Source organism: Rhinopithecus bieti, unplaced genomic scaffold, assembly GCF_001698545.2.
Source record: "Rhinopithecus bieti isolate Rb0 unplaced genomic scaffold, ASM169854v2 scaffold_60899, whole genome shotgun sequence".
Classification (NCBI taxonomy): domain Eukaryota; kingdom Metazoa; phylum Chordata; class Mammalia; order Primates; family Cercopithecidae; genus Rhinopithecus; species Rhinopithecus bieti.
Window position 1 is genome coordinate 91,113 of NW_016823142.1, and position 20,804 is coordinate 111,916.

A 20,804-nucleotide genomic window follows, 5' to 3' on the forward strand; every position below is an offset into this window, starting at 1 on the left:
TTTTTTTTTTTTTTGGTCTCTTTCCACATGCAATTTTCAGTGTTAAATGACATCAAAAGCCTAGGGCTCTGGAACTATCCACTTGTTCAAAATTTGATTTCAGAATGATAAATGCAGTTGTTTTAGCTGAAAGATGTAGTTGATTTCCACTGGCATACTGAGAAAGTGGTCCATTCAGGGTCAGGTTTGGCCAGGTTGTGAGCACTTCTCACTTGGTACTCATGCATTGGGACCCACGGGAAGTGCACAAAGTCTGTGGTTCCAAAGCAAATGACAGGTACCACTGCCTTTGACTTTGGAAATGGCTTAGAGTGAACTCTATTCAGCCCTGGGACAGCTTCTTCAGGTACTGAGAAACACATTCTGCCCAAAGTGTGTAAGTCTGACTCGTGAATAAAGCCGTTTTTAGAGGCGTCATAGAAGTCCTGCATGCAACCATATGCGAACAATTACTGCCAGTGCTTACTGACCTTATACTATGTGTCAAACACAGTTCTAAGTGTTAATTCATTTAGTTATTACAGCCACTCTATGGGACAAGTGATAGGATTATCATTTTCACTTTATGAAGAAACTGAAGCACAGAGTCTGAGCATCTCTCCCAAAGTCACGCAGCTATCTCATAGGAGGTAGAGCTGGATTCAAATCCTCACCGGAATGGCTGCAGAGCTCATGTTCATGATCTGTATTATATTGCCTTGCATAAAGAAATTTTATAAAAGCCCTCTGTTGTCAGACATGCTGCCTGGATTCTCTCGCAAGTGCCCCATGCCCATGGTAGGGAGGCTTTCTTGTTCTTCTGAAGCACTTGGCCAAACTTCACTCTCCTCCTGCCCCATGTTAAGCCTCTTGCATCCAACAGCTTGGCTTCATTCATTTCCTACCAGTGTTGGCACAGATGCTAGAGGAGCAAGAATAAAGCCAATGGGTATAGGGAGGAGAGGAGATGGATGCCAAAGACACAGTTGGGCAAAGACCATGCCTGCCTGGGAGTTTTGGGACCCTCCAGCAGGGGAATAAGGGGAAAAGTGATTTCCCAGAGGCATGTTGAGGACTCACTTGCCTGCCCCAGGCTGAAGCTTTGGGGTACCCATATTCAGCTTTCTCTCCTGCTGCTCCCCTCTGGGCCTTATTTCAGCTGATTTGGTCACTGACAAGGGAAACTGAGAGACAGTAGAGCAAAGAGGACTCATCAGAATACAATGAGGGCACATAGATGCTGGAGGGGTGGAGAAGATAGAGGGAGAGAAAGGTGAGTTACGGCATTAGGACAGGAAAAAAAGATGAAGAGAGAATGACAAAACAACCAGGAAGAGGGGGAAGTCACCAAAAAAAAAAAAGAGGGGATGCACACAGCATAAGGTGGGACATGGAGGAGACTGAGAGAGGAAGGAAACTGAGGGGAAAGGCAGATGGAGATGTTCGCTCTCCTCACTTCTGTGATCTCAGTCCTGTCCATATGGGCACTCTGATGTGGTTTGTCTGTGTCACCACCCAAATCTCATCTTGAATTATAGCTCCCAAAACCCCCATGTGTCATGGGAGGGACCCAGCAGGAAGTAATTGAATCACAGGGTTGGGTTTTCCATGCTGTTCTTCTGATAGTGAATAAATCTCACAAGATCTGATGATTTTATAAAGGGCAGTCCCCCTGCACACACTCTCTTGCCTGCTGCCACGTAAAACATGCCTTTGCTCCTCCTTTGCCTTCCGCCATGACCATAAGGCCTCCTCAGACATGTGGAACTGTGAGTCCATTAAACCTGTTTTCTTTATAAATTACCCAGTCTCGGGTATGTCTCTATCAGCAGCAAGGGAATGGACTAATACACTCTCCTCACCACCAGTAGTCTTCCTTGACTGCCTGCTGGGCACCACTGAATGGCTCTTACATTGCATGGAGTGCCAACTAGATGGCCTTGCTCTTTTCCTTCTGTGAGCTCCAGGTACACTTAAAGTTGAGGCCTGTCTTCTTGTCCTGAATTTGGACACACGACTTTTTTTTTTTTTTTTTTTTTTTTTTGACTAGGCTATACACTCTCTAGGAGCTCAGATCGGCTGTTTTGTTTGTTTGTTTGTTTGTTTTAAGAGACAGGGTCTTGCTCTGTTATTCAGACTACAGTGCAGAGCTGCTATCGTGGCTCACTGCAGCCTCAACCTCCTGGGCTCAAGTAGTCCTCCCACCTCAGCGTCCCAAGTATCAGGGACTACAGGCACACACCACCACACATAGCAGGAGAGATGTCTTAGAGATCATTTAGTCCGTCCCCCATGCAAATGACTGATAAGTCTTCATTGCTTTTGACCCTGTACTCCTTATCGCCTATCATCCCCTACACACAGGAGGCAGATTCTCTTTTTTTTTTTTTTTTTTTGAGATGGAGTCTTGCTCTGTCGCCCAGGCTGGAGTGCCGTGGCCGGATCTCAGCTCACTGCAAGCTCCGAGGATTCTTAAACCAAAGGAATAAACTTTACATTGTGGATTTCTGGCCAACTGTGTTGGGGAAGGGCTGTGCTTCCCAGCACTCCTGAACTCATGCCACCCCACAAGACTGGCCCTTGTTGCATGTCCCATTATGGTGTTGCAGAAAGCCCTTCACTGTCATGCAAAATACCTTTTAAAATAAAATGAACAAAGTGGCATGGGGTAGCAAAATGAATCTGGATATCTAGACTTGGGTTTAAAACATATGTAACTTGATGACTTACTGGCTGTGTGACCTTTCCCCTCTCTGTGCACTAATATCAGTGTCTACAAAATGGACTGGGACTGTCTATTTCTCAGTCATGTTGTAAGGCTCTATGAAGAAGAAAATGTGCTTTGTTAAAAATATATATATATTTACTATAAAGAACTTTTAGAAGTAGATGAGAAAGAGGGTGCTATTCCTTTCAAAATATTTGGAATAATAGCTCTTTAATCCTTGGAAATGAACTGAGAAATATAAATACTTCTAATTATTTAAAAACCTCAAAGGTGACCCGCTCATCACCTGAACTGTGCTTGGTATGCTGAAATGCAGCAATGCCAGTCTCCCAAAAATGTACCTGTCCATATTTCAACTGTCAACACATTCTTTCCACCACATAGAAGGTGAAGGTCGACGTGTTCTCCCTGCATGCATTTCTAGTAACACCTTAACTCATGAATGTTAAATGGAAGGAGGTGGGATAGGGGAACAACAGGACTTCAGAAATAGCCTTGGGGAAATCAAATCTTATTTTAACTTAGTGTGTTCATGACCGATTCATGGTTCTGAAAAGGAAAAAGCGTTTGATCAAAACTGTCCCCAAAAGACTTCATTTTAAATTCCTTTACTTTCTTTGAGCAGAAAGGAATAGGTTTCCTGATTATGACTATTGAAGCAGCCTTTACCTGTGCACAATAGCTGGTCTCCTACATGCTGTGATTTTTGGATGGCCTCCTGCCCCATAGAACTTGCCCTACTGCTGCCTGAAATTCTACCATAAGAGGGCATAGCATTGCCCCTTATGGGCTGCCCCTTTAAAATAGAAATGCTTCTGGTGGTGCTAAGTACATGACACTTGAACGAAATGAGTTTTTCTAATGACTTTCCTTCTAGATCTCAGATTTTGAACAGACTAAGCCCAGAGAGAGAGTCCAGTGGGGGAAAGGCTGGAAGAAGGGAGAGGTGTAGGAGGAGGAATGGAGAAGGTTGGAGGGCCAAGGTCTCCCAGCTACAACAAAGGACAAAAGAAATAGTAACTAAGCATGGGATTTCAGGCCTCACTGGGGAACATTTGGAGAAGGGGCCTCCTTTACCCTTCCAAATTGTATTGTGGGTGCAGCAGTCTATCCTGACTGGTGAAATGCCAACCCGGGGACCTGAGGCACTGCACCAGCCAGAGGTGGAGTCGTTCTGGGACTCATTTCAGGGCCTGTGTAGTTTAGGGGACAATGCCCTTTGTTTCTGATTGGTGGGAGAGGATAAAATGGAGCATCCTGTGTGATTTCAAGGCTTCATGCTAGAAGGCTCATCACTTAACCCACCAGTCTGAGTTCCCATAAGGTGCTGGGCCCTGTGTTGACAGACAGGAGAGATACCAAATAGTTTGGCTCTTAAGGAATGTCTAGCCTGGTTTGCAAGACAAAATAAGAGAAATGGAGTATGCAGCCATTTATCTGAGGCTTAACATGCAACAGAGAAAACATGGGGGAGACACTGAATTGGGAGTTGGGAAACCTGGGTTCTGGTCCTAGACCCACTGCTGACCAACTATATATCTTTGGGAAAGTCACCTCCTTTGTTTGAGGTTCAGTTTCCTCATCTGTAAAATGGGAATTTTATATCTTGTCCTGTATACTTCATGGGATTGAGTGAGAAACTAAGATATAAAACAGTAGAAACCTTTTAAATTTCTGATTGTTATTAATCAGCGCTCCCTCCCTGCCTCCTATCTTCCCACCTTCTCTTTTTCTGTCCTTCCCTCCTTCCCTCCCTCCCCTCTTTCTTCCTCCCTTCCTTCCCTCTTTCTGTCCTTTCCTGTCTCCTTCCCTCCTTCCCTTCTTCCTTCTTTCCTCCCTTCCTTCTCTCAGGCACTGATATCAATGAATTTCCATCAGATGACTTTTCTGAAAATCTATTGTGAGAAGGGCAATGTCGTTTAGAGTAATTATCTCTGGCCTTATATCCACTTTGCAGTGAGTCACTATTTCTGAGAATTAAGCTCAATTCCAGGCAAAAAAGCCCAAGCCAGGAGGGAAGGCTCTGTAGGCGGCTCATGCAACACACAAGCAGATCTCTCTTCTCATTGACATGTCCTCACAGTAAATGATGACTTGAAGAATCCGAGGCAGGTTCTGCCCTCTAGCATTTGCCTTAGTTGGAAAGTCAGGGTCAGACATCTGTCTTAATGTGGGCATTGACTTTGAGTCCTTCTTTATTGGTGTCAAGTCTTGCAGTAGAGAATAAGTGAACGTCAACCAAATAGAGGGGTTGCCTTTGCCTAAAGCTGATTCCAGTTTGTTGGTCATCTTAAGGATGATAATCAGGAAAGTGAACAAGGAGTCAGAGACTTGGTTTTGGGTCCCTTCTGTGCCATAAACTGGCCAAATGACCCTGGCTGAGTCCCTATCCTTCACCTCTGGGTTTTAGCATTCTCATTGCTAAAGTGATTGGAACAGGTGACCTCTGAGAGGTCTCCCAAACCATCTACTCTGTAAAAAATATGAGTTTGTCACTTTCATCTGTGAGTGGCTCTCATTGGTTCCCTTCACAGGGAGCTTGTCTTTCATCGGGTGGCCAGTTTCCACACATGGAACATGGCTCTTACTCAACGAGAAAGTAATCCAGAGCTCATTGTGTGCATGGAGGGAGGTGTGGAACACTCTTGGGCTCCCCTTGGTTGAACTGCCCCAACCATGATGAGTAAAATGGCCCCACCCCCTTTCAGTGAAATAAGATCCCGTTTTGCACAAGATGAGGTTTGTAAAGTGCCACTTAAAAAAAAAGATTCTATTCCGTCAAAAATTATGGAATGTTCACGCTTTCATTAAAGTAGAGCCATGGCTTATATTTTACAACATGCATAGCTGTCTAATTTCACATACTGTTTTTCTGTTCTGTCACATTTTGGACAAAAATGTCTTTTCTCTAGGATTCAGGACATTGCAGTGTGACGTAAAATTGCAATCTGGAGGAACATACTGTGCGTGGAGAAGGGATGATGAGGGCAACTGCCCCCTGACTCCCCAGTACTAGGCCACTGATTTCAGGGAAGGTACCCTTTTTGCCTTAAAGGGGAAACACAGCTGTCCAAAGTCCGTATGCCATGAAAAAGAAACCTCTGATGCACAAAACTTACAGAACGCTTGTCAGTTTCAGCACTAACATAACCTTCAAAATAATTCCTTCTGCTCAATCAGGATCTTCATGTCTTCAGTCCTCCTTCCTGTACTTGCCCCAGTTTGACATCACATTCCTTAGCTAGAGAGGTGGGATGGGGATGGATGAGTGTTTTCACCACCCAGTATTATCATTGTAAAGAAACAAGGCTGTGCCTGTTACTGGTATAGAATGCTTATTTCCCCACACATGTAGCCCAGCCATGTTATTCAGTAATCATGCCTTTTGCAGCTTGAATATCCAAAGGAAAAACTTTCCCTGGTGAAAGGAGGCATGACCCTGCCAGCCCTTGAAATCCTGAATAGCTCCAATTCTTCACAGTTTAAATGGTTGAAAAGTTCTGTTGCCCCACACCCGCTAGAAAAAGCCAGGGTTTGCACTTCATATCTCTCAGCACCTTAAAACAATATTAGAGCTCATTAAAATCAACCCAGGGCTCAAGAAGGGAAGCCTTCATTTAGGGGAAAACTTTTCCCCTGTGCTGCTCTGGAAAATAGCACAATGCTGAGAGCAGGTATTTTTCCTGACTAGGTTTCCTCTAATGATTTTTCCAAAGCACAGTTAGGGTACCTGCCTCCCAGACAGCACATGTCCAGGAGGCCCAGGTGAATGCGTGGGCCTGGCTACCACCAGCCCAAAATTGCCTTAATATTTATTGACTGCCTACCATGTGAAAAAGGCCTCTTACTTGATTTCTTGTCTCTGTGGAGGTCCCTAAAGAAATGATTCATGTATCTCTGGATTTCTCACAATCTAGAGACATGGAAAGGGAGCTGGCTGTCTGGTTTCGGGATCCATGGAAAAGGAAGTATGGTCTAAAATGGTAGCCAGCTATACCCTTGCCCCTGGGCCCCTCAGCTCTAAAATGCTCAGATCCCAGCCCTACGGTTCTGTAAGGGGCCCACAAAAACCATAGAATTGGATCCCTCATTTCACATCCCAGCATATCCAACTGCCTCCTACTCAAATGTCCTGCTGCATCCAGGCCAGTTGTGCTCCTGGCCTGTGACTCCTGAGGCTATGCTCAGGCACATATGAAAATGAACAGCCCAGTGGGTGAGGGCACACTCCTTGGAGGCTCAGACACTTCTGTCAGTGAGGACACAAAGACTATATATATATATATATATATATATATCCCCATTTTATCTTCATAAAGACTCTATGGTTTTCATGCATTGTAAATGAGAAAAGTAGAAGCACAGAGAGGTTAAGTTATTTGCCCAAATGACACAGCTAGTAACTGCCAGAACTGGAATTTGAACTCAGGCAGTCTGGCTGTAGATCAGCATTGTCAAATAGAAATACAATGCAATGGATGCACCTTGAGGCGATAAGCGTAAGCGAATTAATGCAGGAACAGAAAACCAAATATTGCTGGGTGTGGTGGCTCATGCCTGTAATCTCAACACTTTGGGAGGCTGAGGCGGGCATATCACTTGAGATGGTCAGGAGTTTGAGACCAGCCTGGCCAACATGGTGAAACCTCGTCTCTACTAAAAATACAAAAATCAGTTGGGCATTGTGGTGCATGCCTGTAATCTCAGCTACTCGGGAGGCTAAGGCAGGAGAATCACTTAAACCCAGGAGGTGGAGGTTGCAGTGAGCTGAGATCGCACCACTTCACTCCAGCCTGAGAGACAGAGTGAGACTATCTTCAAAAACAAACAAACAAGCAAAAACAAAAAACCAAGTATTTCATGTTCTCGCTTAGAAGTGGGAGCTAAACATTGAGCACACATGAACACAAACAGGGAACAATAGACACCATGAACTACTTTGTGGGTTGAAAAACTGCCTGTTGGAAATTATGCTCACCACCTGAGTGATGGGATCCATACCCCAAACCTCAGTATCATGCAATATACCCATATAACAGTCCTGCACATGTACCCCTGTATTTGAAATAAAAGTTGAAATTCAAAAAAAGAAATATGATGCAAGTCACCTATGCAATTTTAAATTTTGTAGTATCCACATTAAAAATGGGGATACAGATGAAATTAATTTTAATAATATATTTTATTTAACCAAATATATTCACATTATTATTTCAACATGTAATCAGTATAAATAATAATGAATTCATGAGATATTTTCTCTGCCTCTAAGTCTTGGAAATCTTAGTATGCTTGAAAACTTAAAGCACTTCTTAGTTCAGACTAGCCACATTTCAAGAGCTCAGTAGCCACATGTTGCTGATGGCTACTATATTGGACAGTGCAGCTCTAGAACAAGCCCTTTTCATGACATACACTGTGACTAAAATGAAGACATTAACACCTATTTGATAGGTTTTCCGAAAAAGCTTCTAGCATAGTGTCTAACATACTGTAGGCACCTGTTAAATCAAAACATTTATTAGTTTCCTATCTGTGTGCTCTTTGCTGATGTCAGAATGCCTTCCACCCACCCCACCACCATACACGCACCTAGTCAAATCCTTCTTATCCTTCAGAGTCCGTCATATTCTTCCTCCTCTTCTATGAAGCCTTCCTTGATGACCATAACACAGTCAACTCTCTCCTTCCAACTCATTTCTCACTTAATCTCTGTATGATACAATTAGCACTGAACTATACTGTGCCTCTATCTGCCCCCTCCCCCACTGAATAGTAGTCCTATCTCTCCAATTCTAAGCTCTTTGAAAGCTGGCACCCATATACATGCAACTTCCTCACCATGCCTACAGCTCTAATTATGGTGACTTCTAGGTCACTCAGAGTTGATACGTTGTTCATGGATTGATTAAACATTTGTCTTGCAACCCAAGGCCAAGCCCCTCACCTCCAGGGCTAAAAGAGCACTATGTCCCCTCTTTGCACATTCCTGTTTTTGGATTGAGTCTCATGAAAGTACAAGTTTTATTACTTTTTAGTTAAGGCTTGAAACATGCAGGGTTTTATGTGAATGTACTAGTCAATCAAAAGTCAGGACCAAAGTAATGGATTCCTGGGACAAGAGGCACTAGGGATCTTTATCTGAAGAGCAAACCATGGTATTCCCAGTGGGGACACTTAGAAATATCCCCAACCTCTTCCCGTCCACTGTGGCATGGAGCTTATGATTCTTCCCCTCTGCTCACTCTTGTTTCAGGGCTGGGAGAAGGAAGAGAACCAACCCCTAGCTCTGGCAGTTCCAGATGCCAATCCTCAAGGGATTTGACAGAAGATGTTACATAGAAACACTCAGTAAGCCAAGAAGATCCATATGTGGAGGGAGGAGTTCCTAGAAGGAAAGTCAGGCAGGAAGCCTGAGTTTGTCAATCAGTGTTAGATCTGGTCTCCATGTGACTTGGGCAAATCATATCCCTTCATGGGACCCCGGTCCCCTCATCTGCATGCTGTAGGGGTTTTCATAGAAGTTTCTTCCACCTCAAAATACACTAACTGTTAATGAACTAAGACTCACAAAATAGTTTTAGAATGCTAAAATTGGGGAAAGGCAGTGTAATCTACAAAACTTTTCATGATGCCAAGCAATTGGATGGATTCTGGGTAAAGGCCTGCAACTATGGGTCATAAAGTTTGGAATTCCACATCTTGTTAAAGAACTCAGCTTTCTCACTGTTTGCAAAAGCCCGTAGATTTTGAACTTTGAAACCTACTGTGCTTTGGGAAAGAGGAGAGTGATTTCTTTTAAAAAGAAGTAAATATCACCAGGACTGATTGTGTGAAGAATTCCACCTTGAGTTTGAATTCAAAGGCATTAGAAATCTTCTTTATTTTCAACAAAGGAAAAAAAAATTTCTGCTTTGTTAAAGAAAACAGTTGCATAGAAAAACATCCTTCTGTTTAATGAAAACCCATTTGTGCTCCTTTGAGCACTCCCCACAATACACACAGATGGGTTTACTTTCAGTCAATCAGAGGAAAAGAATCAATGCACGAAGGTGTTACTTTATATACACAGAACTGTTCCTTTGGGTGAGGTGTGAAGAAGAGCAGAAAACTCCTGCAAGGAGAAATGAATAGCATGTTTGGTGGGTGCAAGACCTTCAGCCTCTTCAGATTTGGTTTTGTGTCTGGTAGATCTTGTGTCTAATAAGTCTTGCTTGTCTCATAGATCACTGTGCTCCCAAGAGTTTACCTTGCTCCCCACCTCTAATGGGTTGCCCAGAAAGTCTGGCTAAGTCAGCAGCCCACAGCATGAACTTGAAGGGGAAAGGAAGAGGTTCAGCATCCAGATAATTTAGGTCTTTCTAGTGCTATGAAGACAATTAAATGAAGTCATGTGTCACACTGCTCTATGTAACCCACTGTCTACAAATGCAACAGCTCACTCTTCTCACTAGATAAAGCATGACTACTAAGCCACAAAACTGTTGTGACAAATGTGCCAAAAACAACACATCTACAGGCACATCTGTCTGCTTCAAAGTATTCCCCTTGTGAAGTCCCACACTTCTTTTATGAGACTGCTGCCACTGCTGATAACAGCATTTATTAAACTCCTATTTGGGGACTACTAATATGAGCCACACAAGAAAAGCACTTAAAACAGCACCTCCAGGGCTTAAGGGGTCCAGCTCCATCAGAGGCATGTTTGCCTTTGATTCAATTTACCATACTTTTATTTAGTTTGTGCTCACATATTAATGTTGTTTGATTTGAACGCCTTCCTCCTTGCTTTGACCCAGTCATTTACATGCAATGTGAGGATCCATGTGGTTGCTTTAGACTTCATTAGCCAAGGAAGGAGACCAGACCTTCAACATTAATGACTCAGTGTCGTATACAACCCCCCAACTATTGGCAGAGTTTACTTAGGACCACCAACCACAGTTCTTTTTCTACCACTCACTGTTTCTCTTGCAACAAGATGTGCAAAGGCTGAACTTTAATATATATACACACACACACACACACACACACACACACACACACACACACACACACATATATATACTACAGGTATAATAAAATGTTCACTCCTATTGATTTGGGATAATAATTTGTTTCCTTTCTTAAATTAACTTTTTATTGATCACTCCTATGACCTTAACTGCTACGGGTTTTCTAGCCTTCTTCTATTAAAAAATGTCTTTGATATTTATTTCCCTTTTGAGTAGAGCAGGGAAAACCTTATCACGGCCTTTCGTGAACCAGGAGCCTCAAATGAAAGCAAATGTTTACAGCATGATCCTCAGAACTTTGCTCAGGCAACATTCCCTGGACTTTCCCTTGACAGAAATGGGTGCTCCCAGGGTTTCTCCAAGGAGTAGAGAGGAGATAGGGCTTGCACTTGGGGGCACAGTTGGCTTGTCTACACTCTAGATACCACCTGGGATTTCTGAGAGACTTCTGATCTCTGAAGCCACATGCCTAGGACAATGATTCTCAAACTCAACTATGTGTGCATCAGAATTTCTGGGTGGGCTTCCCAAAATGCAGATTGGCAAGCCCCAGCCTTTGAGTTTCAGATTCAGTGAGTGGACCTGAGAGTGTGCATTTCTAACAAGTTCCTAAATGATGCTGATGCTGATGGTTCTGGGCTCACACTTTAGGAACTACTTGTTTAGTTTACTCATAGAATCAGAAGTCCTGGGCTTGTGCCCTAGCACGGGTATGGAAAGAATACCATTTCTAGAGTGAGAGAGACCTGAACACCCCTGCTTAACTTGAGGCGTGACCCAGAGTCACATCATCTCTGAGTCTCAGTTGCTTCATTCTGGAAAAGGGAATAATAATATATGATTCACAGGATTGTTGGGAGTTAATGTGTAAGTGTCAGGCACAGAGCCCCCCCCAGCTCCTGGCTATGTAGTTGGTGTAAGAAAGTGTCCCCTTCGAGCAGCCAAATGTTTACCTTCATGGGGGTTAGTGAGTTCTTTCAGGCCTGGTTGAGTGTGCCATCCTAGGTAACTAGCAGACACAAAGAGGGTCTTCTAAAATAACAGGCCTTCAGCCCAGAAATAGTTCTGTTAGGTAGATTGATTCTCAATAGCTATTGGCAAGGTGTGATTTGGGGGCAAGCCCCTGCCTGTCTCTCTCTAGGCCTCGATATCCCCACCTTTAAAGTGAAGGGCTTGACCTAAATGATTTACTGTCTCGAAAGTTTCCTTCTGTTCTGACAAGTGTAGGATTCTGTGACTTAGAACTTGGGCACTTATTTCAGAATGGTCTATTAAAAGGAGAATAAAAAATAAGATTCTTGTTTTAACCATTTAGTTATTTTAACGTCCTTAAACTTTCCAGCCTTCTTTTAAACTGGGATACTGCACAAAAGTCAGAGACAACAGCTAAATATAACTAAATCTCCTTCACAGCTACATCTCCTTAAAATGCTCCATTACAGGTATAAAAATGGTATATCTGTTATTTCATAGTGACATCTAGTGGCTTTTCCTTATCAAAGACTAAAATACGCATTTTTCCTATTTGCTTATCATAAGCTCTGCTGCTTCTGCTGCAGAAATTCATTCAACAATCTTTTATTAATTGCTTACTTTATGTCAAACATTGTGCTAGGCCCTGAGGATATTATGTTGATAAACGATACATGGTCCTTACCCTCCCAGAGCTCATAGTCCAGTGGAAGAGGCAGAAAAATCGCTTGACAATCCCAGCACATTGTGCTACATGTTACAATGGGAGAACACCAGGGCAACTGGAGCAGAGAAGGGGGTGCTTAATTCTGTCCAGAGAGGTCAAGGAAGGTTTCGCAGAGGAGACAGTTTTTGAGTTGAGTTTTGAAAGACTTTGCCAGGTAATCTACAAAGCATAAATAGAAGTCATTCAAAAGAGTAGGCATTCCATACACAGAGGCAAAGCACCTGTGGAGTCACTGCCTGGGACTTTGATTTGGAAAATTCCTCATATAGGGTATAGAGCAAGGTTTCTCAACCTTGGCATTATTGGCATCTGAGGCAAGTTATTTCTTTGTCGTAGGGGGACTGTGCATGATAGGATAGCTAGCAGCATGCCTGGACTTGACTTACTAGATGCCAGTACCAACTCCCTCCCCAAGTTGTTACAACCAAAATATCCCCAGATATATTGCCAAGTGGCCCAGAGTTGGGGGTTTGGGGAGTGGAGATGGAAGATCACTCACAATTGAGAAAGACTTGTATAGAGGGAGCTCACTTGAGATAAGGCTGGACAGAAAGAAAGGTGGTTGCTAGGTCCCACAAGGCTGTCTCTAGCATGTGGAAGAGCTTGGGCTTCATGTTATAGTTGATAGGGAGCCATTGGGAGGGCTTAATTAGGGAATGACAGGTTAGGTATGTGCCATCTAGGGGTGTGGAAGTGGCTTGGGACTGGAGACATGAAGGGTAGGACGGGATGCTACTGCAATGTTTTAGTAGAGAAGTATTGAAGTCCTGACCCCAGGCAGTGGTGCAAAGGATGGATTTCAGAGCTGTTTAGAAACTAGAAAGGACTTAAGGGAACGTTTAGCTCTTAGTAGTGAGGGGAGATTAGAGAAGTCAAGGATGGCCCCTTGGTTTCTTGCCTGGACAACTCTTTCATTTGTTGCTATTATTTCCACAATTGCTTATCAGTGATAGGAAAAAGTTGGCCTAAACTTGTAGACACAAAGCAGGTTCACTGCATTGTTTATAAACTTATATGGGTTTGGTGAGACAGAACACACTCATAAGCAACAAGTTACATAATGTGAGTTTATTACTTACAGATAGGCAGCAAGGGACAAAAGAAGCCTAGGATCCATTGTGAACTGGTTTCCCAAGACTCAAGAAAGTTGCCTGGGTGAATGAGTCTCGACTAAGCATGCCTCACTTGCATCATCACTGAGGGACCCCAAAAGGCAGCCTTTCCTGAGTTATATACCTCAGGGACCATGTGAATCCTTTAGCAAAGCTTTGAAGGACATCCTGCTTCCAAGAGAGAGAGGAATAAAGGCTGGGCTGTCCCAGGCACTTCCTCCCTATCTCAAGATGTTAGATTCTCCAGGAAGGACTGGAACAAGGCTCTTGCTATTTCAGGCAGTTCCTCCCTATCTCAGGATACTGCACTCCAAGCACATTCTACAGTTATTCTTAAGAATGACAAGCAAAAACGAGGGGAGTACTGTGTTGGTACAAGGCCACCCAGAGAACTGTCCTTCAGTAGAAGGTGGCAAACCTTTAACTGCGTAGTGCCTGTAAAGGCACCATGGGCATGCAGAAGCACCAATCAGCCATTCAATTAACCCATGTAACCCAACTGGGAGTCATGGCTCCAATTAAAAAATGTGATACCTTGTCATTTTAATTAGGTGATACATTTGGTCATAAGAAACTCCTGTCCAGTTACTACTAAGTGAAACAGGCAGAGTATGATTTTCCTGGGGCTGAACTGGCCTCGTTCAGTTAAAATTAAGTCAATCCATTCAGCAGCAACCTTCAGTTTCATGTCAACCTGAAGAAAGACTTCCAGCAACTATCAGAGACTTGCTGTCACCTGCATCTTACTCTGTTTTGATCAATGCCTGAATCCAGGCATTGCCAACAGGAACAGGAAAGTATGGTGAAGACATTGGGGAATATAATCAGAATGTAGATGTCTTTTGACAGGCTTAGATTTCTTCCATCAAGAAGAGATTAAACAAGGCCACAAATACACTGCATCAGTTCCTGACAATATAGATTGAGTTTCAGCGTGGCATATATGTGAAAGAATGAAACAATTGAGCTTACTGTGTATCAGTGGTGTGGTGTGGCTGCCAAAATGGTCCATGTGATCTGAGGCCACATTAAGAGAAATGGTGTCAAGAATGAGAGAAGTGATAGACTCTCCCTTCTTGTTGCTTGTCAGATCATGCTTATAGGGCCATGTTCCAATAAAGTGGAATGCATTTGCAGGCAGACAACAGAATAGTGGGGCCTTGAAGCTATATAGAGAATAGTTGAAAACCATTTTTAGCGTAAAGAAGAAAATCCTTGGGGTAAATGCTGTCTTCCAATATCTGAAGCCACACAAGTGGAATTTTAAAAAGATCCCTAAATAGACCATGATGGTCTGGAAACTACCACTTTGTGCTGACCACTCTGTATCTTATCTTCAGTTCAGGTTGCTCTCTGAGTGCCAGATCTGTTCATTCAACTCTACTCAGATGTCCCGCAGGCACCTCAGACCTTCTCCAGAGCCTTAGGAGGCATCCTTAACTCCTTCTCTTTCTCCTCTGAATCCCTTTTGTCACTTTCACCTGCTAAATATTTCTCTAGTCTGCTCCTCCTTCTCTTTTGCCTTGTCTTCTGCAGTAACCTCTTAACTAACTTCACTAATTTCATCTTCACATACTATACATAATGACCTTTCTAAAACACAGACCTCATCGTGTCATTCCCCTGCTTAAAGCCCTTCAAAGCCTCTCTGTTTCCTGTGGAATTAACTTTGAATGCTTTAATATGGCATCTGTGGCCTTTCATAACCAGGTCCTGGGCTCCCTCTCCATCTTCAATTCCTGCCACTACTCCTTCACTCCCCGGTAAGTTTTTGATGCACATTTCTCTTGCACAGTAGGCTGATTTATGCCTCTGTGCCTCTGCCCATGCTGATCCTTCTGTCTTACTCCTTTCCTCTCTCCTTGAGATGGAGTCTCACTCTGTCACCCAGGCTGGAGTGCAGTGGTGATATCATGGCGCACTGCAGCTTCTACCTCCTAGGCTCAAGTGAGCCTCTCACCTCAGCCTCCCAAGTAGCTGAGACTACAGGTGTGCACCACCATGCCCACCAATTTTTCTATTTTTGTTCAGAGACAGAGTTTCACCATGTTGCTCAGGCTGGTCTCGAACTACTGGGTTCAAGTGATCTGCCTGCCTTGGCCTCCCAAAGTGCTGGAATTGCAAGTGTGAGCCACCATGCCCAGTTGCCTCATCTAATTCTTATTTGTTTTTAAAAATAAAGCTGCAGAAACCCTTGTCTTATCTTTAGGCTAGGTTAGAAATCAGTGTGAGGTGTTTTTTATCACACCCTTTACTTGCTCCAAGCATTCGTAGCACACACAATTGAAACACTTTCCCCGAGTTTCCATGTCTTATCCTTGTCTGTATCCCCAATGCCTGCCACAGTGCCAGGCACACATTAGGTGCCGAGACTAAACAAGTCTTGACCTGACCTGACCACTGAGGGAAAACTGGCCACATCTCTCTTTGCCCCCCACCCCAGCCACATTCCCCAGCGTGCTTCTCTGATATTGCCCTAAAAGCTCTTCCTTGGATATAATGAGCATCCTGGATTCTTTTTCTGACATAACCTCCAAGGTATTATCTTTACCTGCCTTCCTACTTCCAACACACCATGCAATTCAGGAGACCCCTGGACACTGGACACCTAACCTGCAGCAGATCTTTCTTTCTTTTTACATGTGGAATATTTCTAAGCAGCATCAAGTGCTTTCAGTGGAGGCATTCTGGGTCCCCAAGGCTATTTGCCCTGGAAGAAGGGGGCTGTTGACACTCACTGAAACTCTGCAGGTATTGTCATCTGAGTCTAGGTGGCTGTTATCACCAAGGCAGCAGTGTGTGTATGTGTGTGCCCCTCTAACTTCTCTGCTGCAGTGATAATCCCTACAGTGTAGACACTGAGGCTGCCTACATTGGGCTGTCTGTATTTCCTAAGGGCACTAGGTGACCTTCAAGTTGAATGTATACTGGATTCAAACACCCATAACATGAGAGACCCTCTCTGAAAGTCTGTCTCTGTGTTGCCTTCTCTTTATCCATGTTGGGGTAGGGGTGGTGCTTATGAAACATTGATTGTGTCATTAACCCTGGTGGTTGGGATCTATTTGCTCTGAAAGGCTGGGAACAGTGTTTAGGAAGGAGAGCTGCAGACTTGCACTGTGGTGCACTCTTAATATTTACCAGAAGATGTCACTGTAGGCTTGAACCAATACGACAAATTAGGGCAAGAGGACTTCCAGTTAAGCATGAAGGTGACTCCATTTTGGGGGGTTAAAACACCAAGCAGCCCCCATTACAATGCATGCCTGGAAAAGCTGGTTGAAAGGTTAATCCAAATGTGTCGCAGGCCTTAATAAATTTCTTTTTATTTTTCCAAATAATCAGACTAATTGCCACTAAACTGTTGCCTCAGGGCTAGCATAAAGGCTCAATAAATATGCACTGAATGGATGAATACTAAAACTAGGAGTGGAAGGAGGGAACCCAGGGCTTTAGTAGTCATCTTTGCTGGTAAAGGCTACTGGAGAACAAAAGCTACTACTCTTTAGCAGTGGCTCCTTATGGAGATGAAATTTAGTGGCACCAACAAGGTCAGGTCCTAGGGAAAGTAGTGAGATAAGTGAAGATGCTCTTGGCCCCTTTTCCATCCTCACTCCCAGATGCTTCTCCTGTGCCCTATGCTTGTTTCTTCCTAAAAAAATATATAAAGTGATTTATTTTAAGAAAAACCTTCCTGTGATTTTTTGCAAGGCACTTGGAAAATTATCCAAGTGAGTTTTTATATCATGAGGCATGTCCCTAGCTCTCTCCTTCCTCTTCCCCAGCATAGTTCACCAAGTAAGCAGTTAAAGAAGTTACTGAGATTCTGCTTAATGCCAGGGATAAAGGCCAATGTACAAAGCTGGAATGGATGGGATGGGGGTTATATAGAAGAATACGACAGAGCCCCTGTCATTGAAAACATAGTTTAAGTGGAAGTATAAACAATTAATTATAATTCAGTATCACACATTTTTTTGGGGGGGTGGTGGGGTGGAGGGGTAGGGTCTCACTCTGTTGCCCAGGCTGAAATGCAGTGGCACAACCACAGCTCACTGCAACCTCTGTCTCCTGGGTTCAAGTGATTCTCGTGCCTCAGCTGCCTGAGTAGCTAGGATTACAGGAGCACACCACCATGCCTGGCTAATTTTTGTATTTTTAACAGATGGGGTTTCACCGTGTTGTCCAGGCTGGTCTCAAACACCTGACCTCAAGTAGTCCACCCACCTCAGCCTCTCAAAGTGCTGGGATTACAGGCATGAGCCACTGTGCCCAGCCCTAGTATCACAAATATTTTAACAAAGGCTAAGTATGAAGTGCTATGGCAACACAGAGGAAGAAATGATAACTGGCAACACAGAGTGGGGTACATTTTTTCACAGAAGAGATGGTACTCGAACTGGTACTTGAAGGATGAGTAGAATTTTCCAGCCAAAGAGGGAAGATCATGGCAGGCAGAGCAAGCACCATGCACAGGATAGAGGCATAGGAGATAGATTTCAGGATGCCTGAGCTGCTGGAAGCCCCAGTTGGGAGAAACATTTCCTCAATGGACATCAGCCAATATTCAGTCAAGCAGGTGGCTGAGCAGGTTCTCTGTGGCTCCTCATGCGTGTGTAGAGAACAACCACTCCATCAGATGGGAATGAATGTTTCAGAAAAGTTGCAAGCCATTCTCCAGGTTTCCTTTAAGAAGCTAAATGCTAATATTCAATGTTTATTATTGCTTTCCTTCCACAATATGCCCTTCTGTGACCTCGTCCTTCATCTTCTGTACCTGAGTGGTAACTCATTTCTCATGAAAAGCGCAACGACACGGTTCTCTCCTTGAGTATGCCTGATTGTATCATAGATTTGATGTTTCTGGGGTGTGTGCTTACCATGTATGGTGTGAGTATGTTAGCATGTGGTTTAAATGTTTGCTAGTCTGCTATTTGAGCAAAGAACTTTGTTTGAAGCCCTAAAGAGAATATAGCCATACAGCAAAGTTTCCACACTTGCTGACATCCATGTGCCCTTTCAGTAGATAAGGAAAAGGGACATTTTGAAGCTGCTGATAGCGTTAAGTTTCCTATCCTGGGAATATTATCATATGAGCAAAGTTGGAAACCAAGGTAGTAGCTTGCATATATGCCATTGGCAGCTACCATGTCTATTTCAGTCAGTGACTAAGCACAGCGTTTATTTCTGGAGGCCCTGGGCTACTCTGCCTATCTCTACATTCCACTTCCATAATGTATGAGCCATAATATGACAACAGCCAGAATCAAGAGTATCATATCATACACTCTTTTAATTAGTTTTTTTAAAAACATAAAGATATGCAGATTAGACTGAATATTAGAAAATATGCTATTGCATATGTAATAAGGTTAGAATTTTAATCCACTTGTCAACTCCATTTCACTCCAATAAAGCATGTGCTTCCATTGAGTCTCCATTTCATGATCACTAAATGGTTTACAGTGGGGAGCATGAAATAAAGTGGTTGCCTAGTTAGCCAATGGTGTCATTGGGAAGATTTTGTCTTTGGTTAGAGAGGGAGAAAAGAGGGGAAGGGGAACAGGAGTGAAGCAAGACAAGGTCGATGTCTGGAATCTAACCTTTTCATACCTGTTTTAGCTGAAGTATCAGCAAATTGGTTGAAAAACTTAGCTATCTCTAGGCTAGTGAGACTTAGCAGAGGGGACTGCTGAGGGACAGTTTACAGGACAAATGCCATCAGATCCCTGTCATTTTTGCTTTGCCTTCCTTTTTGGCCAGTGAACACCACATATGCCATGTACCTCCATGACTCCACTTATTTCACCCATATCTCTGACTGTTGGTTTTTGTGCTTCATCCATAGGAACTTCCACTACATCACCATCCTCCGAGACCCAGTGTCCCGGTACTTGAGTGAGTGGAGGCATGTCCAGCGAGGGGCAACATGGAAAGCATCCCTTCATGTCTGCGATGGAAGGCCTCCAACCTCCGAAGAGCTGCCTAGCTGCTACACTGGCGATGACTGGTCTGGCTGCCCCCTCAAAGAGTTTATGGACTGTCCCTATAATCTAGCCAACAACCGCCAGGTGCGCATGCTCTCTGACCTGACCCTGGTTGGCTGCTACAACCTCTCTGTCATGCCTGAAAAGCAAAGAAACAAGGTCCTTCTGGAAAGTGCCAAATCAAATCTGAAGCACATGGCGTTCTTTGGCCTCACTGAGTTTCAGCGGAAGACCCAGTATCTGTTTGAGAAAACCTTTAACATGAACTTTATTTCGCCATTTACCCAGTATAATACCACTAGGGCCTCTAGTGTAGAGATCAATGAGGAAATTCAAAAGCGTATTGAGGGACTGAATTTTCTGGATATGGAATTGTACAGCTATGCCAAAGACCTCTTTTTGCAGAGGTATCAGTTTATGAGGCAGAAAGAGCATCAGGAGGCCAGGCGAAAGCGTCAGGAACAACGAAAATTTCTGAAGGGAAGGCTCCTTCAGACCCATTTTCAGAGCCAGGGCCAGGGCCAGAGCCAGAATCCGAATCAGAATCAGAGTCAGAACCCAAATCCGAATGCCAGTCAGAACCTGACTCAGAATCTGATGCAGAATCTGATGCAGAATCTGACTCAGAGTTTGAGCCAGAAGGAGAACCGGGAAAGCCTGAAGCAGAACTCAGGCAAGGAGCAGAACGATAACACCAGCAATGGCACCAACGACTACATAGGCAGTGTAGAGAAATGGCGTTAAATGGCTCAAAAAGGCCTGCACATACTTCTCCCAAAGCGCCACTGAAAAGATGGCATAGTTTAAAAGATGAAAGTGTCCAAACACATCCTGCTTCGTTCACTGGGGAAGTTAAAAAAAAAAAAAGTTTAGATGTTGCCTTTACAGTTGCCTTTCAATTCAGTGTTATACTGTGTGTGGGTAAAACAAATCTCAATATGGAATTAAATTGTCTTTTTGGGGTTGGACTATTTATGAAATCCGAAAGCCAAACCAGACTCACCAGAAATTGCTGTTTAGATATTTTAAGAAGTTCTTAAATTAGTCATGGAGACAAAATGAAAACATAAAATGTGACCATTTAACTTATGGCTAAGAAATGGACTTTGAATTATTCATGATACACTGTTAAAACCCAGTCTTGGATTCAAACGTTTTTTCCAGGGGTGAGAATAAGTATAAACATAAAGCGACTAAAATGAAATATAAAACCTTTTATTTTCTTCTGACTTTAACAAGGAATCTATTTAATTAGAATAACAACTGATTGTGAATCTTACCAAG

At 43.4% G+C, this 20,804-nt stretch overlaps 1 protein-coding gene across 1 annotated transcript in view; it reads left to right on the top strand.

The window, feature by feature from the left end:
* Positions 1 to 20,804, top strand: part of LOC108521475 (heparan-sulfate 6-O-sulfotransferase 2-like) — a 50,860-nt gene extending 30,056 nt beyond the window's left edge. Inside the window, exon 3 of the mRNA XM_017861334.1 lies at positions 19,382 to 20,804. Within this exon, the coding sequence (XP_017716823.1) occupies positions 19,382 to 20,264 (883 nt within the window). The 3' untranslated portion in view covers positions 20,265 to 20,804. The remainder of the gene's footprint in view (positions 1 to 19,381) is intronic.